At 43.5% G+C, this 26,660-nt stretch overlaps 1 protein-coding gene across 1 annotated transcript in view; it reads left to right on the forward strand.

Annotated features, from left to right (window-relative positions):
• CDH16 (cadherin 16) overlaps window positions 1-26,660 on the forward strand; it is a 622,060-nt gene that overhangs the window by 308,995 nt on the left and 286,405 nt on the right. Inside the window, exon 12 of the mRNA XM_085637354.1 lies at window positions 22,692-22,880. Within this exon, the coding sequence (XP_085493480.1) occupies window positions 22,692-22,880 (189 nt within the window). The remainder of the gene's footprint in view (window positions 1-22,691; window positions 22,881-26,660) is intronic.

Below are 26,660 nucleotides of genomic sequence, written 5' to 3' on the forward strand. Positions count from 1 at the left end.
CAAAATACTAAGAGAAGGATGAAAGGAAATACGTTTAATCATTTAAGAATTCCCTTAAGGGAGTAATCTCCCGAACAATCGCTGGCTTCACCTGCCTCACGTGCTGGCTCAGAGCTATTTAGGACATGGTCTACAGTGGGGGTTGTTTTACTTTTCTGACTACTCCATTGACTGGCCTTGTCACCAAGGCCAGTGTTCACTGATACAGGTGCAGACTGCTCAGCATTCAGAACTACTGACTGCAGCAGCTTGCTCTTCGAAGGGGCTTGTTGGTCCCAAATGGTCTTGTTGCAGGGCTGGCTCTAAGATTGATGGGGTTAAGTTGAACAGGAGCAGACTAGAAATATGCCTGTGTGATCATGCGCCCACAGTGAGTCATTGGAGAGACCCCACTAGCTCACGAATCGAAAGTGAAGTATTCTTGTTATATCGTTTTAGGTTTGCAATATATGCATTTTAGCACCACAAAACTGCAATGTTATGCCCAACCCGTGTTGAGGTAATAGAACCCGGACCACTGGTGCAGTATATAAAGTTGTTGGAGATGCAGGGCCTCATTTATGAGGTTTTGCCAGAAGGCAGCGCCACAGGCCTTCCCGCTGTGCTGCCATTAGGCAAAAGAAAAGGACAGGAATGCGCTTCATCTACCAGCCTTTTTTCTCTGTCTATGTGTCCTGCAGAATGCAGCACACATGGAAAAAGGAAAAATGAGGAGAAATAAAGATATTTCTCCTCGTTGTGCCTCCCTTATGCCTTCATCCGTTTTTGGTGCTTCCTCAGAGTTACAATTTCTCGTCAATCTGGGGCAGTGTCAAAAAGCCATGAATGTTGCTGGGAAAGCTTCCAGCAACACCCATTGCACATCCCTTTAATGTAAAGAACTGTGTTAAAGGAAACAATCTTTACGAGGCAGCATTAAGCCAAAAATTGGCTTAGTGCTGCCTTGCAAATATGGAGCAGGCTCCTGCGCCATGGAACATCACAAAAAGTGATGTTCCGGCAGCAGTTGGTAGTGGATTGTAGATTCTGTCCATCATTCTGCCTCTCTCAATAGATTGCCTGTGGCGCTTTGTCTTGATGGCATCCTACTGCAGTGACCCTAACATTGTGGCCACTATAAAATGTGTTAAATGAGCAGATTTATCAGCAAACATAAACACATCGAAGCTTTAATGAGCCAGCTGAGGAAAGTAATTTACTTTACTGCAGAAAGCCAAAATATGTTTCTTCCTTTGAGCTCTGTTTCCTTTTAATGCAAAAAGAACAATTGATGGACAGAATGCAGAACAATGTCATACATTCACCCCCATACAGAGATCTGGGCCTAAATCCATCGTTTTTTTGCTCACCATGCCTTTCCAGTTTGGACCCAGCCATATGCAAATCAGTCTTGATCCAGTGCCTCATTGGAACAGTCCAGCCCGAACTGCCTGGCCACTGTGCCACTGGATTTAAGCTATCCTGGCTGATGTGGGGTGAAACACCAAAACAGGTCCTAGGATGCTTGTTTCCGGTCCAGGGACGACCTGGCTTGGCAGTTCAGGATGGACTGGTCCCATTGGGCGCAGGCTCAAGACTGATTTGCCTATGGCCACGTCTGAACTGGGGTGGCATGGTGAGCAAAAAAATGATGGCTTTACCCCAGATCTCTTGGCTGGGGGTGAATGTTTTGATTTGTTCTGCATTCGGTCCATCAATTGTGTGTCTTTTTCTGTTTCCTTAAAAAATACTTTATATCCAGCAAATTGATATTTTGTGTAAAAAAATGTGGTACGGTTACTTCATGAAAATAGCGGTGTGCAGCTAGGATTGCCAGATCTACCTATGCACGCCAAACATAATGAAAATGATTCACAAAAACGTTTTAAACATACCACTGTACATATACTCCTATGCATGGGTGTACCTTGACTTGCCTAATTCTACAACCAATTCCCGGTGGGAATGAGTCAGGTGGAAGTTTTTGAGGGCTCACAAACAGATGTGTCTCTGGCTGTTCACAGACTCAGAAGGAAAACCACACCCCACACTCCCCAACTCTTGCAAGGGTTTTTTACTACATACTAGTATGTAGCAGTATCAGAATAGATTTATATGTACAAAGTCACCTTTTGTGAATGTACTGAATATGTAGGCCGAACAATTTTTGAGGGGAACTCTACTTTACTTCTAGATCTGGGTGCTGTAGCCTTTGGTTTCTCAGTTGGACGAACACACAATAAAATAGAGATTTCCAAAAATGAAAACCCAGTTGTGGATACCTGCAGTTTGCTATGCATGTGGTGGTGATCTGGCATCCCTAAACTGGACACATGCTGCTTACTTACTGAATTGCATTGCTACATAGGGTTGATTGTGCCAAAAAGTGCATGCAGAGAGGGCCAGGATCGGAAGGGTTGGGGGGGTGAAGCTTTCCATCACCCAACAGAAGTGATTCCACAAAGGGATTTCAAGCATTGATCTGATATTGGCACCTACCGACCCTCTCCACTTCAGATGGGATCTTCCTTGCGGAGGGGCGAAGCTTTACGTGGACGCAAATCCGGACTCTCCTTAGCACCAATTAAGCGTCCATCTGTCCACCCATCTGTCATCGCAATAGATTCTAGCCACAATTTATTTTGACAAGCGCAAGTGACAACGCTGCCAAGAATCTGCGGCGGAGTAGGATTATTCATAAAATTATAGTACATGAGAAAGGATAAATAACATTGGTCCCATCTGGTCTGCCCTTTCCACTGCCTGCCCACAGCCGCCTGGCTCAGCAGAGCTTCAGCTTTACCTTTGTGATTTCAGCACTATTGTTCCCATGTGCTTATTCAGAAACATGAGCACTACGTGGTTCCAAGGCTTGTCTTTGCCTTGTCAATACTAATATCCCCATGTCTCCTTTCACAGGATTTTTGATATATTTTAATTTTCTTTTCTACCACTCCTTTTGGGAGGCTGTACTATACATTCACCCGCTTTCCTTGGAAGTGGCATCTATTGGAAAACCTCAGCCTTCCTACACCTCCAGTGATCAAAGTGTAAAACAAAACAAAATGCAACTGTGAATCGAAACAAAGTTATAGGAGATGTGGCAAAGGCCTACCTCTGGTGCTCTGTCTGGATTGGACCCCTGTCCTATTTTACTCACTGGGGACTCTCTCTAACACAGGTGGATTACCAAGCGATTGGTGGCAAATTTGATCATGACTTGAAAGATATTCAGTGATTGGTGGTGTATCTAGGGCTCTCTAGGAGAACTATGTGACTGGAGGCGCACCCTGTCATGTCCTGAAGTTCACATGAGGAGTAGAAGATATTTGCAGTTTCTGAAAATGACTGAGTGAAGAACTATACACCTGGGCAGGTGCTGATGATAATCATTGAGTGATTAGCACAGGAGTTGCATTTTTACTAGAAGTGCAGTCCTAGAACTAGATGTCACAATATGAAAGAAAGGGGGGCGGGGGCAGGCCTGGCATTACCCATCACGCAAGAAGAGGCTGAGCACTGAATGGACCCTGACATTCCTTTTATTTCTCCACCTCATCCAGCTATTCATCCATCTGTCTGTCCATACGTAACTGTCAGTGTCAAATCTGTGTAATCCTGCTTGTGTGCTGTCTGGCTACATGGCTGTTATATGGGACTATATGTGTGTTCTTTCTGTGTGCTGATAGGTCTATCAGGAGACCTATTACCTTTTTAAGGACTACCTCAGGCACTAAAAGAGGTGCTTACGCAAGTCCAAAATCGACCTTCACCGCCTCCAGAGTCATTATGTGTGATAACTGTATTTGGGAGTCATTTTACATCTTGCCTTTTTTCCTGTCCAGTGAGTAGTGCCTCTGTAATTGCTCCTACTCGTTCCCTCTGTAAAGAACTGGCTCGTGTCTGACATTTACAAGCATAAAACACTTGAAAGCCCGCAATCCTTGTATAAAAGCCTGTCTCTAATATCCTTATTACAGTCAAATTGTGACATCTCTAGTCACCTGTAATAATGAAATGACATAGCTGTTCAACTGTAATAAGTTGCTAAAGTTGATTAGTTGAGTTGTAATGTCATAATGCCTGCTGCCAGAGCCAGCAACCATGCTAAGAGGCAGATCACAGAGCATAATTACAGCTTCAGTTCAAACTTCTGTTCTGTTTTTATTCAACAAGTAGTGATAAGCAGAAAGGAGATATTTATTTTTTGTATGTCATTGGTCATGCATGTTTCTACACTTTCTGAGCTAATCCGTGTTTAAAATCTGACACATTAAAACGCTTCTAATATATTTTTGCAATAAATGACTAACAGTTTTTGGGGATATTTAATTTAGCACTCCAAATTAAACTTTTATTCTTGATATCTGCAAACTAACTATTGTTTTCAAATAGAAGAGCAAGATACCATGAATTTAAGCAGTTTGTGGGAAGAGTGAAGTGATGATGGGACCATGTATTATAGGGAATAAAGTACCCTCTGGCGTATGCAAAAAGGATATTGCAAGCCATGGCCGAGTTCCATGACCTCACAAGGAAACTCCTTCTTTAGCCTTGTTCCTCTCTATGGTCATGGAACTCCTCATTGACTTGCAATAGCCTAATAATGTACGCCGAAGGGTAGTTTATCCTATGCATCAATGAGACAAAACAGGGAAGCAAAAAAAAGGAGACTACTACAGTCATCTGTTCCCTGCCGGCCATGACACCTTTTGAGACAGAGGCTTCCATTCATTATTCAAAATTACGAACCCCAGATGAACTATACCTGATACATTAGAGATCTACATGTCATATTATCAACCGGTCACTAGTCTTTATCTCTGTTTTTAGGATAGTGATTGCATCTGATCTTCTTGATCCTGGTGCTATGATGCCTGGGGTGGTAGTGGGCAGTGCAAATAAATATATTCATTATATAAATGAGTAAAATATATAAAACAAGCATTGCTCTGCATTAATGTCAAATAAGCAACGTCGCTGAAAATATCGCTTGATTACTCTCCTTTTTGATTTGTGATTGACTGGACTTTGAAACATAATAAGGTTTCTAATTGGAATCCCCCAGTGGCATTCCAGGTATATTGTAGTATTCATTTTAGGGTCCCTGGTCCATTTAACATCCTTACAATGATCAAGAACTGGCACTCTATGTTGATGCCTGTCACATAGGAGCTTTGAATGTTGTCTGCTATATTTTAAGGAGCAGCAGTATAGATTAAAGAGAAGAATCCGGCATGGATCCATATCTGCTGATTTTGCTACCTGTGTTCATCACTATTTTCAACAAGCATTTGCAATGCAATAGGTCTCGCATTTCAAGAGTTTGAGCTATTGGCATTGTATAGGACAATGCCTTTTATTTATGTGTTGTTTTTAAAACAGATAAATAAAAGGCATTGTCATTTACAATGCCAATAGCTTAAACTCTTGCAAATGCGAGACCTATTGCATTGCATATGTGTTTACTGCCCGTGCTATAAAGATTTTTTTTTAAATGTCAGGAGAGAGCCTGTCAAAGCTATTTGAGAAAATAGTACTCATAGGCACATGTAAAAGGGGGTGTCACCATGGGCGGGTACAAATGAGAGAAGGCGATACTAAGGAGGGACTACTAAGCCTATTGCCCAGTGAAAACCCACAGTTTACAGTCGACAATGACACAAACCAATGAAAAATATGGGCGCAGAGTGGGCTGAGCTTCAAGTCCATACTTGAATACAGCATGCCTCGCAGAGCAGAACATGCGCTGCCCAGGCTCGACCTATATAATGGCTCTTTAGCATCTCTTGTTGTCAGTTAAACCCGAAAACAAACTGGAATTTCACTAATTGCCAGGTGAAGAATTCCATCAAGTTCACAGAGAGCTGCCTAAAACGGAGGTGTTGCTTGTCGATGAGATGAGCATGGTGGGCCTTTGCGGCGATTCCACCCCGAGTGCAGGGACTCCCTTTGAGAATCAGGTCCTGAATCTATTGTAATGCATGTATCATACATTGCACGATTCAATAAGTATTGAGAATTGCATACTGTTTGCATGGAAACTGTATGTTCAGACCACCTTCAGTGGGCACCAGTGTAATGACAGTCCGTGTACAACAAACCCAGGCATAACGAGACACATTTAAGGTAGGGAGCAAATATTTGGTTGGCCTCCCAGTACAGTGACTGCGCCAAACTATATGGCTTTAAACAGTCAAAAAGATACACTTTGGTTTTACCTCTGTCATGTCACAGCCTAAAGAGAACCAAATTCAAGAACTGAAATCTACTCGCCGAATGGAACAGCAGGCAACTACATTTTCCCCTGGGACAAAAGACTATCAAAATTCTGAATTAATTAAAAATAATTGTGTCGGACTGCAGCAAGCTGTCAGTTTATATGTAAATTCATACAAAAAAGTTTTGCAAAGAAAACTAAATGCGTTGAAAATGCTCCAATCCATTGTGACATAGGTCATATCACTGGCTTTCTTGCATATTCCAACACAGAATTTTGTCATGATACAACAGCCTCAAAAACATGCACACTGCAGTGTCAAATTCCTACTTTGTAAACAATTGAATGTGGAAAAACAACAATTTCCACTTTTGTCTCACTCATGGACTCACCATTCACAAGTCGTGAGAGTATTATTTTATTTCAATCATTGTTTCGGCTATAAACGTGGGTATAAAAGGAAAATAGAAAAAAGACAGTACATGTCCAGTTAAAAATGCATCGCAAGTTAGATAAAATTTCATCATGAGGATAAAAGCAATCAGTGATCTTACTGGCATTAAAGGGCATATATCTTTTAGCTCCTGTGGCTGATTCTCCAGACAAAAACATCTGAAATTAGAGGAACTAAATAGGTAGCGCTGTGATGCTACTATCGTTGCTTAAAAATTAGTCGGACAAAAACCAACTAAAACAACGAGTGCCTCCTTTTTATGGCACATTTTAAGAAGGAGCAAATATTGACTCAGTTCGAGGGGGGACTCCGTAGTTTGCAGATATTCCTGGACAGCCAGAGAGCTCTGAATGCCCTGGTTCCTGACAACCAGAAGCAAATACATCTTACTAAATTTCTGATCAAATCTACTAAACAAGCATCGCGGCACCGACGCTTTACTTTTAATGTTAAAAGTAAAGCGCGGTTGCCCGCGATTATACCAAAAGTAAAGAAATAGATTTTTTTTTCTATTTCTTTACTTTTGGTATAATCGCGGCACCCGCGCTTTACTTATAACATTAAAAGTAAAGCGTGGGTGCCGCGATTATACCAAAAGTAAAGAACTAGAAAAAAAAAACTATTTCTTTATTTTTGGTATAATCGCGGCACCCACGCTTTACTTTTAATGTTAAAAGTAAAGCGCGGGTGCCGCGATTATAGCAAAAGTAAAGAAATAGATGTTTTTTTCTATTTCTTTACTTTTGGTATAATCGCGGCACCCGCGCTTTACTTATAATATCAAAAGTAAAGGCCGGGTGCCGCGATTATACCAAAAGTAAAGAAATAGATTTTTTTTCTATTTCTTTACTTTTGCTATAATCGCGGCACCCGCGCTTTACTTTTGATGTTATAGGTAAAGCGCGGGTGCCTCGATTATACCAAAAGTAAAGAAATAGATGTTTTTTTCTATTTCTTTACTTTTGGTATAATCGCGGCATCCGCGCTTTACTTATAATATTAAAAGTAAAGCGCGGGTGCCGTGATTATACCAAAAGTAAAGAAATAGGAAAAAAAATCTATTTCTTTACTTTTGGTATAATCGCGGCACCCGTACTTTACTTTTAATGTTAAAAGTAAAGCGTGTGTGCCGCGATTATAGCAAAAGTAAAGAAATAGTTTTTTTTTTCTATTTCTTTACTTTTGGTATAATCGCGGCACCTGCGCTTTACTTATAACATCAAAAGTAAAGTGCGGGTGCCGCGATTATACCAAAAGTAAAGAAAACAAGCGGCACTGAAAGCAATCTCGTCGCGATCGCTATTGTCAACAACTAGTGGTGCGTGCACCACAGAGGAGCGGGGGGGGAGTGCGTGCAGCAGCGACAGCAAGGCGAACGCGTGCTGCTGCGCATGCTGGCCACCTTCAGGAATTGGCGTTTCAAAGGCGGGACATTGTCTCGCCTTTGCCCAATCACGTCCTGTTTTTTTTTTTTTAAACGCACGCAAGCCAATGCCAGACGGGGAAAGCAAAACCACACAAGCGTGTGGGTAGCTTTCTAAGCCCCGTACAAGAGGTCTCGCGCTGCACAAGCAGTGCAACGCACTGCAATGCTAGGCACAAGACCTAAAAAGGATTACATATCCATTTGCTTCGAATTACATTAAACTCCATACTACTAAACCGAGGATCATTGCCTGACCTGAGGCTGCATTTCTCTTGAGATTTTATGTAGTCGCAGAATTGCCTCCACTTTTTTGATCATTGCACTTTTTGAGTCATCTTTTCAATATTGGTACATCGGTATAATTAGAAAATGTATACATTATTTAATTGTTTGTTTGTTTAGCGTTCTATACCGCTGTGTGTATATTTTTGTTTCCTACTGGGTAGTTTGAGGTGATAATCTGTGCAAGCTGAAAGTATATGGCAGTTTTCCATGTGCAACATGAGTCCTATTGAATATTTGTCTGTCATTAGCACTAGATTTAAAGACAAAACTGCGTTGTGACTTTACTGAGTTGTGACCCTGGTCTCGTTTAACTATTCCTACCTTTTCTCAGGTTGTCGAAATAAAATCATCGTCCAGAGTAGTCTCCGTCTCTAATTCTGTTCTAAATTGTTGATGTATACTTTACTTGATTATAGTCTCAAACGTTTGTTTCATATTTATTTAATACTATCTGTATTAATTTGCTCTTTTCCATTTCTGGATGGGATCCACACAACCTTTGAAAAAATAGAATTTGCCGATTCAATGGCCGTTATTAGGACGAAGCCTGCTATCAACATCTTGTGGACATTCAGAAAGCTTCCCTGGGAATGCATTCCACCCACTGATTACCATTGGCTTTTTGGCTTGTAACTCACATTGTCTTGCTTTCTATTTCCTGGTTTTATTTGTTTTAGGCTGTCAAGCTTCTGTTTGTCTCTTCCCTTGCCCAAACCTTATTTACAGTATCCTTCTGTGTGCTCCCTTTCTGTTAATTGGCCTTTAAATCTTGTTCTCATCTTGTCACATTTGCTGTGCATTCAAAAACAGAGGTCAAATTTCAGGCTTCATTTTCCGAGGAAGCTTGTTTACTTTTCTTTCTCTGACTTCAAAGTGAGAGGGTGTATGTGACAATCATGCATGGGTACTGAGAGTAATTCCGAAGTGTGGTGGAAAAAAATATTTTAATACCATCAAAACAAATCAATACACTAGGTGATGACATTTCCACACATTATATTTTGTGTGCTGTAGTGTTAACAGTAAAACTGTATTGTGTCCAAATCTAATGGTCATTTCAATTCAAGATGTGTTGTCTGTAATGGCAGTGTGCTACCACACCTTGTATACGCCACTTTACCCCACCCCACTCTACTCTGCACTACTGCACTCTACCCTGCACCACTCAAACTACGCCACCCCACTCTATGTCACTCTACCCTGTGTCACTGTACTCCACTCTGCACCATTCCACGCTACGTTACTTCAGTCTACGCCGCTCTACTCTGTATCACTCGATGCCAATGCACTCTACTCCACTCTACTCTACTATGCACCACAAACCTTTTTGCCACTTAACTCTATACTACTCCACTTTATGCCACTCTACTCTGCAACCCTGCACTCTATGCCACTGCACTCTACGCCAATGCACTCTACTCTCTACCACTCCACTCTACGCCAGTGCACTCTATGCCAACCACTCTACGCCACTCTGATCTACTCTGCACCACTGCACTTTACGCCACTGCACTCTAAGACACTGCACTCTACCTTGCACCACTCCACTCTATTGTGCATCAATCCACTCTACGCTACTTTACTGTACTCTGAAACAATCTACTCTGTGCCACTCCACTCTAGCCCACTGCAATCTACGATGCACCCCTCCACTCTGCGCCTCTCTACTCTGTGCCTCTCTACTCTGTGCCACTCTACTCTGCTCTGTACCACTCTACTCTACACCACTGCACTCTTCTCTAACCACTGCACTCTATGACAGTGCACTCTACACCACTTTACTCGCAAACAATTAACTCTATGCCACTGCACTCTACGTCGATTTGCTCTGCACCACTGCAATCTACACCACTATACTCTGCATCACTCTACTCCACTGCACTATACACCACTGTACTCTACACCATGGCACTCTATGCCACTCTGTTCTACTCTGCACGACTGTACTCTACACCACTGCTCTCTACATCACTATATTCTGAACTACTTTATTCCACTGCACTTTACGCCAATGCACTCTATGCCACTCTACTATACACCATTGCACTCTACGACAGTCTACTCTTCAACATGGCACTCTGCCACTGAAGTCTATGCTACCCTACTCTATGCCACTGCAGTCTTCTCTGAACCCCTCTTCTCTATTCCACTCTATGCCAATTCACCCTATGCCACTACATTCTACCCTACTCTACTCTTCATCACTCAAATCTATGTCATTGCATTTTACCCTGCACCACTCCAGTCTGCACCGCTCCACTCTACGCCACTGCACTGCACGCCAATCCTCTCTTATCTACTCTGCACCACTGCACTTTATGGCACTCTACTCTATGCCACCGCACTCTGTGCCACTGTATCCCACTCTGCACTATTTCAATCAAACCTGCTCCTCTCTTTGCCACAGCATTCTACATCACTGCACTCTACACCAATGCACTCTACACCACTTTACTCAAAACCAGTGCACTCTAAGCCACTGAACTCCACGTCTCTCTATTTCATTCTGCACCACTGTACTCTACACCACTGCTCTCTATGCCACTTTACTCTGCACCACTCTACTCTATGCCACTCTACTTTCAACCATTGCACTGTAGTCTACCTAATGTACTCTACACCACTTTCCTCAAAACCAATACACTCTATGACAACTACTCTGCACCATTACATTCTATGCCACTATGCTCTACTCTGCAACTCTCTGAGCCACTGCACTCTATGCTACTGCATGCTACGTCACTCTACACCATTGCGCTCCACATCGATGCACTCTATGCCACTCTGTTTTGCTCTGCACCACTGTACTGTATGCCACTGCTCTCTACAGCACTCTACTCAGCAACACTATACTCTCCGTTACTGCAGTCTATGCCAATGCACTCTACACCACTGCACTCTAAGACATTCTACTCTGCAGGACTGCACTCTCTGCCACTGAACTCTATACCACGGCACAATACGCCACTCTACACCATTTCACTCTACATCACTGCACTCTATGCCACTCTATTCTACTCTGCATCACTGTACTATATGACACTACTCTCTACAGCACTCTACTCTGCAACACTCTGCTCTATGCCACTGCACTCTATGTCAATGCACTCCACACCACAACACTCTTAGAAACTCTATTCTGTAAGACTCTAGACCTCTTTATTCAAAACCAAACCACTCTAAGCCACTGTACTCCATGCCAATCTATTCTGCACCACTGTACTTTATGCTGCTTCACTCAAGGTAACTCTACTCCATTCTACAACACTCCACTCTATGATGCTCTACTCCATTAATTTCTACTCCTCTCTATGACACTGTACTCCACTCTATGCCACTCTACTCTACAACACTCTACTCTAATCTATGCCACTCCCTCTACGCCACTCCATTCTACTTTACTTCACTCTATTTTATGACACACTATTTCACTCTACTCCACTCCACTCTACGTCACTCCAGTGCTCCACATTATTCCACACTCCACTCTATTCACTCTATGCTACCCCACTTCGAAACTCAATGCCACTCCACTCTACTATATTCTCCGCCACTCCATGCCATTTCACTCTACTACACTACTCCACTCTATGCCGCTCCACTCTACTCCACTACTCCACTCTATGCCGCTCCACTCTACAACACTCTACTCCACTCTACACAGCACCCTCTACACCAATCCACTCTGCTCTACACCACTCCACAACTCTCTATGCCACTCCACTCTATGACACTCTGATACTCTACTCCACTCTATGCCCTTCCACTCTATGAAACTATACTCCCTCCACAACACAATACCACTCCACTCTACCCAACCCCATCACTCCATGTCACTCCACGCTACTCAACTTTACTTCACTCTACTCCACCACTCTCTATGCCACTCCCTAACACCCTACTCTACTACACGATATTCTACTTTACGGCACTCCACTTCATGCCACTCTCCACAACACTATGCCACTCCACTCTACACCACCCCATGACACTCCACTTCACTCCACCCTATTGAACTCTACTCTACACCACTCCAGGACTCTCTATGCCACTCCATAACATCCCACTCTACTCCACAACATTCTAATTTACAGCACTCCACTCTCCTTGTCGCCACTATCTTTTAGCCAGGCTGAACAGCTCCCAAGCTGGTGTGCTACGTGGATAAAACATATTGGCAAAGCTAATAACTCTTAAATAGGTAAGATCTATGCTTGTTATATATTATCCATTTTATCACAGAATTGCGTGGTCCCCGTCTTACCTGAATGTTGCTGTCTACGGACGTACAGACCTTGAACTGATTCTATTCAGTACACGCATTACTTTGCTTAATACCAGAATAGAATCATCTTTTCATCTTAGGATAGATGGCACTGAAAGACATCACGTTCACTAAAATACTTCAGACCCTTTTGGTAGTAATATTTTCAAGGCTTTCTTTGCCATCTCTTCCTGGTTCAAGGCTGTTTCATACATTTTAGCGCCCATAACAGCTTGTTTTTTCCTGGTACTGTCAATAAACTAATTTTCTGCTGGTGATTTCAGTGTCACAGTGACTGCATACAAAAAATACTCGGAGGAGGGACCCATTGTAGGTCTTAGGTTTAACTGACCTTTAGATCAGTCTTGGCGTAATTGTTTCTGGTGGTGACATTTTCTCTGAGTCTCTGGGTTGGTGAAAATGTTGGCATTGTACATGCCGAAAACAGAACTATCTCTTGTCTCTGATTTAGGACAGCTAGAAATGGCACTGAGGATGGAGCATTGTACATTATTAAAGACACACTATTCTGCAGCTGAAGAGGGATAAGCAATAACTGAGAGGCATCTGTTTCACACTGGATTAGCAGAACGAGGGGAACAGATTTTAGAGGATGAGGGTACCACCTCCCTACATACATAATGCAGAAATAAGTACCTGATTCTCATTGGAGGGTGTGTGGAGACATTGAAATCGTGGCTGTCTTCCAGAGGAATGCTGGTCAGAGGTTTTCACAAATAAAGGATGAAGGTCCGCACCCATCAAGCTGCCCTATCCTCCGTCCGGTCCTCATCTTCGAGGGTTCCTGCTTCTTGTTTGCATGGCCATGCGAAGTGCTGTGAACATGTCAGGTGCATGGCGTACCATGGAGTGATAAACTTGTGATATTTTTTGGGCCCTAATTCCTTCATACACAGGTTGGCTTCTAAGGGACTGTGTCCTGGAAGCTCATACAGCCCTGTGATGTATAGTGTGAGAGTGTGCCTTAATTTTAAATATCGTTAGAGCTGACTGTGATGCAGGGTGGATTCTGTCTGTAGCGTCTGATAAGTTTTGAGTAGAGTGCCCTGCATCGGATCCCCAAGGGTGGAGATGCCAATGGTATCCCATTAGCGGAAACTTCCAATGCGGCCACCTAACTTACGGTGGTTCGGACCTGTGAGCTTCTTGTCCAAACCTATGGCTGTCAAGGAGCTTTCCCACATTTGAATGCTGACCACTGTCACTGCGGGGGGGGGGGGGTGACTGCAGAATTTCCCCCCCATAGAACACTTGGAGTAGATTTGCCCCTTGGAGTGCCAATCTTTCTAGTGCATAGGCCGGGTTGCCTTGTGTAGCATATAGCCATTTGTTAATGACCACTAACTGGGATATTGTGTATTATGTTTTAGCGACTGTGATGCCCCCTTTGTAGATGTACTTAAAGAATTCAGCGGGAGCTATTTGGGGGAGGCATTGCTTCCACAGAAAATTACAAAGCATGAAGTGGATCTTCCGAAAAAAGGGTGTGCAGAGTGTCTACAAGTAATTCTTCAATTGGTACACAAAGCGGGGAGTGACACCATTTTGAAAATGGCCGAGTGCCCCATGAGAGTTAGTGGGATTGTAGACTAGCCATTGACATCTGCTGCTAGTCTGTCTAGTAGCAATTAGATGTTCATCCAGGCAGCGGTCACATCAGTTTCAATGTGCACCCCAAGATATTTGATGCTTTGCGAAGCTTCTGGTATGCCCGTTGCCCATCCCAGGGCCTGTGTAGTGGGAGAGATGGGAAGGACCTCAGATTTATTTAAGTTTATGGTTAGGCCAGACATATCTCCAAATATTTGGAGTATTTGTGGGCCCGAAGTTTTAGGGTAGTTCCAAAAGATAAATGCACTGTCTGCATATAAGGCAGTTCTATTGGAAAGGCCCGGCCCCAAATCAAAGCGTGTCATCTATGCTTCAATTTTAAGCAAGGACCCTGACAGGGGTTCTAAAGCAAGGACCAAAATCGGGAAATAGCGGGCATCCCTGCCATGTGCCTCTTTCGATGGGAAATGGCTCGAACGTCTCTGTGCCTAACCTGACCTGTGCAGTCAGGCCAGTGTAGAGGAGCTTGATGTATGTGTACCAGGGAGTGGATGACTCTGGCCACTATATTGGGCAGTGCCTTGGCAATGATCTTGACTTCAGTATTTAGAAGTGAGAGAGGGCAGTAAGAGGATCATATGTGTGGGGGTCTCCCTGGCATGGGCATCACTACCACCTTGGCTTTCCAAAAGTCCGTGGGCGGTAGCATGTTGGCGACTGCTTCCTTCAGGGCCTCACTGAGGGTTTAGCTCAATTCGTGCATGACTAGCTTAAAGAATTTGCTTGGGAAACCATTTTGGCCTGACGGTTGACCAGATTAAAGCTGGCTCAAAGCTGTGGTGAGTTCTTTACTTGTGAGAGCTGCCTCCAGCAATCTCCTCTCAGAAGCAGAAAGGGTTCAGACGGGTAGGTCCAAGATGAAACTGTGAATCAAAGTCTCGGATAGGGTGTCTTTGTGGGCGTATGTCCCCATCTAGTATTGTGCGAGGTGGCGGGCAATCGCTTTTTCCCCACTAATTTTCTGACCTGTAGGGGTTAGCAGGTATGAGGTGTCTGTTGCAATTGTATTTGGGTTGATGTCGTTATGCAGTTTCTAAGTAGTGGTGTCTATACTGTTGTTCTAAGTATTGTTTGCGATTTCTTATGCTGTTTCACAGTCAAATAATTAGTGATCTCTCCTTGTAGGGTCGCCTGAAGGGCTTTCCAAAAATTGACAGGGTAGGTGATAGATTCTCGTTTGAAAGTAAAATATGTGTCTCTCGAGTCTCCTATCTATGAGGTGGATACAGTGGGACCAGGCCAATAGTCTCCAATTTGGGTGAGTCCTCCAGTAGCAGGTTCTCAGGGTGATTATCAATAGGGAATGGTCAGAGAGACTTCAGGGGAGGATTTGTGCATCTAGAAGTCTGTGTGCATCTGTCTTAGGAATGAATAAATAATCAAGAAGGGAATGGGTGCCATGTGCCCCAGAGCAGAAAGAATATCCTCGCCCATCTCGGTGAAACCAATGCGAGGTGTCAAAGAGGTCCAGTGCCTCTAGGAATGGAGCTAGTAGGGATTGCCACTATCCCCACCCCCACAGGTGGGTAGTCTATCAAGGGATTCATCCACCAACCCGTTCCAGTACTCTCCCAGCACGAGGTGGCCTACTGGTAGTTCCCCGACCAGTTTTGTGATTATCTCTTGGAAGGAAGAAGTTAGGAGAGGTGGAGCATAGATTTTAAGTGATGATAGTGATTCACCATGTAAGAGGCCTGCCGTGGCTAGGTATCTGCCCCTTTGGTCAGACCATACCTTTTGAATCTCATACCGGAGGTGGACTTTGGCCATTTAATAGTATGGCTATGCCCCTGTGCTTCCCTCACAAATCCAGCGTGATATATCTGTTTGTAGCCATATTGGGCCAGAAATAGGGTTTTGTTCCCCAGCAGGTGGGTCTCCTGGAGAAGTGGGATATCAGCGTGGTGCAGTTTTGCATTGCGGAGGATCATGGTCCTTTTCATTTCATCTAATAGGCCATATACATTCCAGGACATGAGGTTAATCCGGGCGGGCAGGGTTGCACTAGTGTTTGGGGTAATCTAGGAATGAAAGTGTTGTGGAAGGCGCAGTGTCAGCCATCAGGAATGTTCGGTGTGCCAACTTCAGAAAACAGCAAACTGAACTTGAAACCACTGCCTCCCTCCATATACCTCCAAACAGTGAAGTATTTGTTGTGGGGCAGATTAACCCAGAATGCCAACCGGACATCACAGGCATTGCGTCCCAATATGTCCCCTTCTAACAGGAACTATTACCAGTGCCCACAAACCGAGTTAGTAAATGTGATGGTGTAGTAGGTGGGTCACGAGTTGCAAAGGGGTGCAGGAAAGCATGCTTCTCACGCCACACCGCTGTGTATCTTGGTCTGTATTGGATGAATGACAGCTCAGTGGTCTTCCCAGGGGATTTTAAGAAAAGTCATAGATGGTTTGGAAGCATGTCTCATATATCTCCCACTGGATTCGAGATTGTCACACCAGGAAGATCAGGAGAGGCCCCCGATATGCCCTCAGTTGGTTAGTGCTGTGGGGGGGGCCGTAAAAGTGTCTTAGGAGAGGGCCTTGAGTCTCTTGTTGGTGGTGTGTGCAGAAGGAGGTTGACTGTCTCGTTTGTCCACTAAAAGATATCTTTGGAGGAGTCGAAGAAGAGGGAGTCTCTGTATATGACTTTGAGTTCAGCAGGATACAGCAGCATGCATCAGATGTTTAGGTCTCACGATCTCTTTTTAGTGGCGATGAAAGATTTGCTTTGGTTTTGGACCAGTTTGGTATAGTCCGGGAAGATCAACGTTTTTTTAGATTGAAATATTACAGCTGTCAGTGATCTTGCATGACGGAGGACCTCGTCTCTGTCTACATAGTTCAGTAACTGAACTATCATGGGGTGAGCTGGTGCCCCCGGAGGTGGCCTTTGAGCCAAAAGCCCAGTGGGTCCGCTCAATGAAAAACAGGGTTAGAGGGCATCTGTCAACAAGATGGAGCACAACCATTGATAGAGGAATTTTTCAGAGGAGGATCTATCTCAGTCCTCAGGAATTCCTACGAAACAGTGGGCATTCCTTCAGGCCCTCCCTTCTGCATCCTCCACACACACTGCTAGTTCTTTAGTTGTCAAACTTACTCTCATGATCATTTGCTGCATGTGGGTTATCATGCCTTCCATGTTCGAGACTCGGACTTCAGTTTCTGCTATTCTATCCTGTGAAAGTAGTGTAACATCGGTACTCACCACTCCAACTTTGGCTTTGAGGGTGTCATGCGATTGGCCAATGGCTGCAGGGATCTTAGTGGTGTCAGGGCCCTCGTTGTCACGGCTGCTTCCATCATTGTGCAATAAGTCTATTCTCCCCTTGGAAGTGTGGGAGAACTTGTCCAGCATGCCATGTTTGCTTGATTGGGGCATTTTATCCTTGGCCATGGTGAGAGGCTGGTGGGGGGTTAGAGTCACATGCAGTTGCAGAGATGGGGACCCAGAAGTCCCCAGATTCTCCCTGGGGCAGCACAAGCAACACCGCCAGTCTTGATGTAAAGCACTAGGCCCACACATCTTGGTAGTGGGCTGTAGGGGTCTTTTTGGCTCTTCTGTTGCCCCCTCAGGTGCAGAAAAAAAAGCTGCCCCAGAGTGGACCATAAGGCATCCGCGAAGGGAGGAGATAATGAGGGGGCGGCTGTGCCTCTGGGGTTGAGGGCCCACCACCGCAGAATAGCCTTTCCTACACTGAGGGATGCCGGCGGGGATTCTTCAGTGGAGTCGGTGAGACTCAGAGCTCTGCAACTCCAGAGCCACTGAAAGTTAGTCACAGGTCAGTTTGGCCAAACTTGCTTGCCGCAGTCTCCTGCCCATTCTCCTGGACCACAGGTAGTCGATGTCAGTGAGCTGGGGGGTTGGCTGTGACTCCAGGTGCACCAACAAGTTGCAGTTTCCTCTCTGCTCCCCAGGTTTCTGTTGGGCCCAGGACCTGCCCGCCACTCGGGGGTGCTCCACAGTCATTTATTTACAGCTGGGGCCTCCGGTTCAGTCCCTTATGTCCAGAGCCATCCGCTAGGACACCATCCGCAGCACTCAGCCACAGCTCAGCTGATCAGAGGAGGAACTCGGACCTGGACCAGTCTCACCTCTCTCACCAGGACCCGAGTGCTCCACCAGGCCTCTTCTTATCGTGACAACCCCAAGGAGCCCCATGCCACTGTCCAGGCACCCACAGGGTCTGCAGCTCTTCCCCTATTTTCAGGAGGGCAGCATAATAGGATTAGGCTGTGCTGTTGGCATAATGGTGAAGGATCTGAGGTTGGGAGCGTGGAGCCAGCTCAACTTAGAGTTGCCATTTTAGGCAGCCAAGCCACACTTTTTTACATGTTGATTTGTGCATTTTTTTAGGAACATCTGTGTGAACTACGAGCACACACTTGAGACTGACTTAGAACTTGCAGGATGAGGCTACTAGCTTCCTCTGCCAGACTGTCCACAACCCAAGAAGTACTTGATTTATACATTGAGCGGTATGCAAAAATTCCTCAAGCTATAGTGGCACTTGCTCCCTACTTCTATCCATGGCATCAAGGAAAGGAAGTAGGTTGTGGGGTACTGGGGCCCCTTTTAACTTAAACTTAGTGGAAATATTACCTCATTCATATACCTTGGACTGTCAAGGACTCCTGCTAAGTCTCCCCTTGAGGAACACAAGTGTACAATAGGGTGGAGGGGAATACCCTGAAGTCCCTGGGGACCTCAGTGTAGAACAAGAGTCTGAATAAGTCCTCTCCCACTTTTGCTTTTACCCAGGCCTGAAGGAACCCTGAGGATTCTCACAGGCCTACTACATATATACCTCTAATCGTAGGATAATTCTGTGGATTACACATGCCTACTACACTTGCACTACTGTGCATGAATCATACCATCATAGGAAAGCAGGCAGCCCTACAGTGTTATTTTGTGAAAGTGCACACCAGGGTGCCAGTACCTTTTATTAATTGAGGAGGATTGGTTATCAGGAGCGGTATAACACATAGTGCCCAGGGGATATAACGGACATGTGCACCCTCTTTGCTGACCCCCGGGGCACTATAGTATTATAGAAGGGGTCACAGGCGATTGTGCAGCCCCTTCTCTAATACACATTTAGCATCAGCATTATCTTGAGAGAGATTCCCTCATTTGTGTGGGGGTGTGGAGGGAATCGCTTTGCCTTCGTGCCCCCACCATAATATGGACATGGGCGCAGAGGCAAACAGTACCTAAGTAGGTTCACTGACAGTGCAGCAGAAAAAAGGATGGCACACTGTCAGTGTGTCTCCTTAAGCCACCCAATGGAGGTGACAAAAGAGGCCGTGACCTCCCAGACATTCACCTGCAGGCAGGTACAGTCACTCGCTGCACCGGCCTCCAAGGGGTTCTCTTCTCTTCCCTCTTTAAAGCGCAGCATGCCACCTGCACTGTGAAACATGGAGCGGTTTGTAAACAGATGCTCGGTACATCACTTCATGCGCTGCCCCCAGGTCAGGCCCGGGGACGCATTAAATTATTTGTAATAGGGTGCACTGTCCTGGTTTGCTGCCAGTGCATCTGCTTAATAGTGCACCATGGCGCAAACAGGGACAGTGCACCCCATCTGTAACACGACCCAGGTGTGTGACAGTCAGGTGAAGGACAAAAACTCAGTCACAGTCTAGATGGTACAAACAATCTAGAATGAATTAAGAGAAGTGCAGGGCTGTGCTGGCAGATAACTGCCTATCATTTATTTAGCATTTATTAGTTGTGAAAATTCAAAAGATGCATCAACCTTCTGAAAGTTCAACTCTATATACCACTTTTTGGCTGTAAGCATTTTGTGAAAGAGACTTATCTTTCTACATTTACAGCAGAGGTGTCCAAATGCGATTCATTACTCGCGATCAATGTCTTTTAAAAAATTCTTGTTTCCTTTATTTGTTCCCACCGTTACAGATATTACTGGTGTTGCAGCCCTGTTGTGATGAATAGTACATGCTGGTTTCAATGTTCCCTCTTTGTTCCTAGGTACATTTTCTCTCAGAGCAGTGCTCTTCAACTCCTACACTTCCGCCTCCAAATGGCTTGTTTGTTGTCACACTTAAGTCCATAATTGTGGAACTGGCTCTATAGTTTTCCACGTGTCACCGGCACTCTAATAATTAAAGGCTTGTTCTGCAGCCTTCCCAAGTTTCAATACAACTTAGAAAACAGTCATTTTGAAAAGTGTGTGGAACATCCTCAAAGCCTTCACTCTTAGCTTAGCATGTTGTGTCTGATCTTCATACTAAACCAAGGACACAATTCTGATATGTAGAGGAACCACTAGTTCACCTACAGCTGAAAGGTTATGTAGTTAAGGGGTTGTCAGTGGGGTCTGTTGTTCAGTGTTCTCCAGTTTTATGTCCATTTTACAAGGATGCCCTGAAGAGGCATTTGCTGCCGGTATGAGCAGTTGATGTGAAATCAAGGAGGCAGGATTATTTTCTCCTGCTGAATGATGATAAAGTGTATTGTTCAGTTAATATAACATAAAACTTTAAACTATTAAATATAATAACCTATGAAATCTGTGTAAAATTAGCAATGAAGTGCAAAAAGTCAGTTTGAGCATAAGTTCAGGGCTGGTCTGAGGATCCACAGCAGCCCTGGCAATTTTGTGGAACCAGCCCCCAGAGCAAGCGTGAAGCACTGCTGCTTAACAAAACCAGCCACTGCTCTGCTGCGTCTGTTACTGGGGGCTGATATTGCAGTATCGCTGAAAAAACGTCCCCCATGCTCCAAAACCGGCACCCACCCTTCCAGCCTCCCAGGCAAACGCCCAATGCCTGCTACAGTCAGTCCGACCATGGTAGGCAAACATTAACCTGCATGCCCAAAATGATGATGATGATAATGACGTAGATTTGTAGCAACAATGCACTCTAAAATAGCACTCTAGGAGCAACGATCCAACTATTTTTAAAGAAAAATGATGGACAATGGAATTACTTTTTCCTGTTTTTAACAGTTTTCTTCATATTTTACTTGTATTACCAATTTCTGGTTGAAGTTCTTTAAATCACAATCCTATAGACTAATGGATGACTGATTTAATTAAATATCACCATTGAGTTATAGGTGATCCTCTGTCTCCTTTACTTATTAGCATTTTTCTAACATGCATCACAGTGTTTTACTGGTCATATGTTCATGTTATAGTAATTAAATAGCAATACACAATGTATGCATATGAGGTTGGCTGTCAGAGTACCAATAACAAAAATAAAGTGTAATGCAAATATCGTGGCCTACATATCGATTACTGCTCCATTGGATGGGCATTTTATATTAAATATTCCAATTAATATAATCTTGTCAGACGATGTTTAAACCACAATATTTTGGTACCATACCCATACATAAGGTACATAAAAATATGTTTACCAAAATATTTGCACAATTACACTTTAAACTTGTATAGTGGCATGCATGTGTATGGACGGGATTAGTGGTATGGTGGGGATGCCCGATTTCCACCCACCCCTCCCCCACCCACAGCACTGCCTAGGCATCTGGGGCTCTAGCACTACCACTGCTTATCCAAGGCTTCTGCTTAGTATTATCGAGGTTGGACGTTTTGTTTTGATAACTGCTATAATTTGCTTAGGCCGCAGGAAATGCTGCTGAACGCTCAGAGTAAATTCAGAGCCGGATTGCCAAATAGGCAAAGTAGGCCCCGACCTATCAGCCCTACTCCTTTTAGGGGCCCCACGACAATGGATCAAAATAATATCGATTTGATCTTGAAAGAAAATTACAATCAAGCTTTCTTAAATATTGCCTACAAGAGATAGGAAAAAATTAATCAACTCAAAGAAACGAAAACTTTACACTATAGATACTATAGAGAAAATACTGTATTAATGTAATGTACTCATTAACAACTTAAAGTACATAAACCAGAGACATCAGATTCACATACCATTTTGTCTCTTAAAAGCTCATCTTCTGGCAGCTGTCAGTTTATAAAAGAATCCGGTCCATTGGGTTTTAGGAGATCATTTGCGAGGGGGGACCTAAAATTTCGACTGCCTAGGGCCCTACACAGGTTTTAATCCGGCACTGTGGATAATGATTGGTAGATGGTTCAAAACATGGGAGTTTCAACATGTGAAGGGAGGGGATTGGATTCCTGGGACCGCGGAGGTGCGGAATCCTCTCCCCTAAGGGATGTGCTTCCTTTGTTAACATTGTATGTATCAGCATTGGCTGTACCATGCTGCTGTCTGTATGTTGAATGTAATCTCAATAAAGGCATGTTAAAAATAACATGTATAGTGGATCTGTTAGTGTGTTAAAGAAGATGGTTTGATTGGCCTCTAATGCAAGGGAAGTATTGAAATTTCTTGAAATGGATTTCTGTAACATGTTGTGTCTTTGTATTAAACATGTAAATGTATTTCTTTCCCTACAGTATGGGCCATTTATCATTCCAGAGGATGCAGAACCCGGCATGCTCATTGCCACTATTCCAGCTTCGGATGAAGATCAAGAAATTGAGTTCTACCACACAAATTTTACTATTGAATCTGGCAATGAAGATCGAAACTTTGCAATTGCTACTTCTCGTGAAAACAGCACAGTCAGCATCCTGCTTGAGAAGGTACTTGTGTTATTTTATAATATATTACAAACTCTGATACAGTGCTGCACCTATGGCCTCACAGCGCTGTGTCCATTCTGTGTGAAACTGCAGGAGCTCACTTCAGAAACAGTAGTCTTCAGAAGGCTCTGAAAGCAATATTGGACCCGCTTCACTAAGAGATCTGTAAATCTGTACGCGTTCCTATGTGTGGATGCAGATTTTCAACATTTGGCTAGCCACACAACCTTTGAGGAATATCCCTTAAAAGCTGCACCAGTAATACAGGCATGCTTCTGAGGAAATAATATGAGTCCCTTTTTTAGGTCTCGCCTAACGTTGCAGCACGAATGCGCTGCCATCGCTTTACGAGGCATGCAGAATACACTATACTGTGGAAGCTTCGTGGAAGCTCCGCCCACTCTCCAGCCCATCTTCTTCATAGGCTTAGGTTATAAATGCTGCCTTCCGATTGGTTTTAAGCTTGTTAGTCCCTCCCCATGACAGCCATGTCAGTCATTTGTATCTTTCCATGGCTACTTTCCCCTTGACTGCACAGACTACTTTCTTCCCGTCCCTTCCTACCTCCCTCCCGCAGTCTGTGACTTCTTGGGGCCCCACGCCCACCTTCCGGTCGTGCTCGTGCCTTCTAGCGCCAGCGATCACTCTCGTTTCCAGTGCAATAGGTCTTGCGTAAATGCGAGTCCTATTGCATTGCAAATGCTTGTTATGTAGATGTTGACTTTCCCAAAACTGAATTGTAGTACTATTCTGCAGTGACGAAGCTAGCGCTTTTATGCCATTTTTTTCTCAGTGTGCAAAGCATTTTTTTACAGTGGCACAATCTATTTCCCTACACCCCTTTATTATCTGGGGTCATTCTGTTGCTTTTCCCGTCAAGAAAATCTATTTAATTCAGCCCTTGACTGGTGTAAATCTCTCCCCACTTCCAGGGTGGAAAAGAGTCGGAGAGGAATGAATAGATGTATTTGTGAGTTTTAACAAACCCTCCAGGCAAACCAAACCTTGAACCATTCAATACCCACCCACTGAGTGAGATTTAATCCTGCATCATATATCAAATTAGGCTTATATTACATCTCACTAAATGGGTTGATGGCAATGTCATATTTTGTGGCTATTTAGTAGTCAGAAACATGCCAATTTTTGACGGATTTATAAATCGGCCATTTTGTTTATTGGTGCCCATAGCTGCAGTAAGGGGACATTCTGTACAGTTGCAGCTGCCATCGATGATACACTGTCCCTTGCTCTTTTCTTGTCGTGCAGTAGAACACTTTATGAGATTTCCGAAGTGGATGTCAAAGTTGGATCAAAAATATACCAAGCAAAGTTGTATGAAAGCAAAAATAGGGAGTGTAGTCTTGATCAAAAGATTTATGGACTGGGCTGAGAGACTTAGACCTGTAGGCCTTGATTCACAAAGACTATGCTATGACTAGGTGGGATTTGATCTTGTAGTATGACAGACGTATCACAAGAGCAAATTCTTGGTGACTTTGCCCTGGGTTTGTTCACACTGGAAGCTAGCCTTGGCATAACTGGGCAGGGTGGCAGAAAATGTTCCACCCAGTTCTCTGTTCTACAGCTTACTAATGAAGTGTTGAACTTGATGTAGTCCTTTACAGAGGTAAAGTCTTCAGGACTTCAATTAAACTTAACACTGTCTCTCTAGTCTAGAAATTGTAAAGGGCAGGAGTGTCAAAGAGATTTTGAAGTAGGAAATGCAAGTCTTACAATGTGGTTCATTTTGGAAACCATGGACACTTCATTATGCATTCCTTCATCCAGATGTTCAACCCACAGAAGCTGCTTTAGTCCCAGAGAACCATGGCAAACGTTTGCAGCTTACACCCACCACCAGTTGCCAGAACATCTATTTTGCTGCAATTTGATTTGAGGAACTTGGAACTCATTCATTCATTGACAGCACACATACAAGCCCAGAGCCAGCTAGTAATGCTCTTCTGCACACCATTTGTCTGAAGCAGATTTGAGTAGTATGATTGAATGAAACATTTAAAACAAAAGGTCATTATCAAACAGGTGAAAAATGTGCTTCCTGTCTGTACACAACCTTTGGAAATGAGTAGTTTTTTGTGTGACTACCCATGTTTTTCTCCTGATGCATGAATAAGTCACACCTGGGCCTGGAGTAAACGACACCAACTTGCAGAAAATGCAGTGTACACCAGGCCTAGATTTTCAGTGCTGTTCACATCGATGACACTAGTAAAATGCAATTAGTTAATGCTTGTTTTTTATTGCTGTTGACATGTCTATTTCTCTCCCCCCTCTCTACTTCCACCTTGCTTTTTCCTATGGTTTCCTACTACTCATCTACCCCCACAATACCCATTCTTACCCCCAGTATTGCAATCTTGTACTCAGTTTTGAGCTTTTAGGCTTAATACATTGGCTAGTTTATAATGTATCGTTCTGTTCAAATAGTTGTGTTCATGCCCTGCCTACATTAAGGCTTTGTACCGTGTCATTTTTGGAAAATATCGCATAAAGAAATATTTTTTTAGAAAAATAGGAACAAGTACTCATACAAAACGCTTTGTGAGTCAGGAACAGAATGTCTTGTACAAAAAACCTGGATACAATTGGGTTTTTGTGTATCTTTTCAATCACAAATAATGGAAGGTTTCACTGTTCTGAGTATAACAAGGGGTGTGTATGTGTTCAACACATGAAAAGGCGTCCACTTGTTCTAGGCTTGGATACAAAGATGTAAACAGTGGGTGTTTTGTGCTGAAACAGGTTCATTCTGTTTGTTTATATTTTCAATATCCTGGACGAGACACAGAAGGGTTATTCATGGTGATAAGAGGCATAAGAAGCCAAAGAAGAAAAATACACAGTTAACAATATGAAATTAGGTGACAATGTAAGTGATACAGAAGGGCAGCATTCAGATGGCCACCCTTGTGTACAATGTAGGTGTGTGTGGGTGTGTGTGTGATCTGGGTGTTTTGTCCAGCACAGTGTCCTGCGTCATCATAGATTATTGAACATCAAGGAAGGTGTCCTTGGAAGAGAAGGCAATTCTACACCAACACTTGCAAACTGAAACACATTTACAGAGACTTCCATTCTGGTACATGAAAAGCTACAGGATTCGAATTCTCTGCTCTAGGATGAATTTTAAATGTGAAAATGTACAATACGTGTGCCATACACCTAAACTTAGGTATGAATCTATAAATATAGGTAATATTTGTTTTACATCTGAATATAAAAAGATACATAAGATGCATATATTTTAACCAGAATAGATACACAATGCATATATTATGCTTGTATAAAAAAACTTACAATGGAGTCCATTATTGAAAGCGAGAGGTGAAGGAGATAATTTCGACATTTTGATTTTGAAAGTGCATTAGATGTATTTTGCATGTAAATATGAAATGAAGATTAACATGCCATTATATTCTTGAACACAATACAGTTGTGGGAACAGGCTTCATGTTTTCAGATGGAAATATTCATGAAGCATTCTATGCTTGATTCTGAATAGGTACAAATGTGGACCCCGAATTAATGCTTATTTCTGGGCGCAAACAGAATTGAGTGCCTAAAAATGAGCTCACGCGCAAAATGCACGCGATTAAAGAATACGCAAAGGAGACGATGCGCTTGTCAAAATGTCCAAAGCACATGTAAGCACTGGGTTTGTACAAACTGATAGGCGCGTGAAGTGGTGCGATATGTAAATCATTTTATTTGCAGATTGGAATGTCAGATCAGTGGTCAGAGACAGGAAGTGTCACT

The sequence above is a fragment of the Triturus cristatus genome, chromosome 12, assembly GCF_964204655.1.
Source record: "Triturus cristatus chromosome 12, aTriCri1.1, whole genome shotgun sequence".
NCBI lineage: Eukaryota > Metazoa > Chordata > Amphibia > Caudata > Salamandridae > Triturus > Triturus cristatus.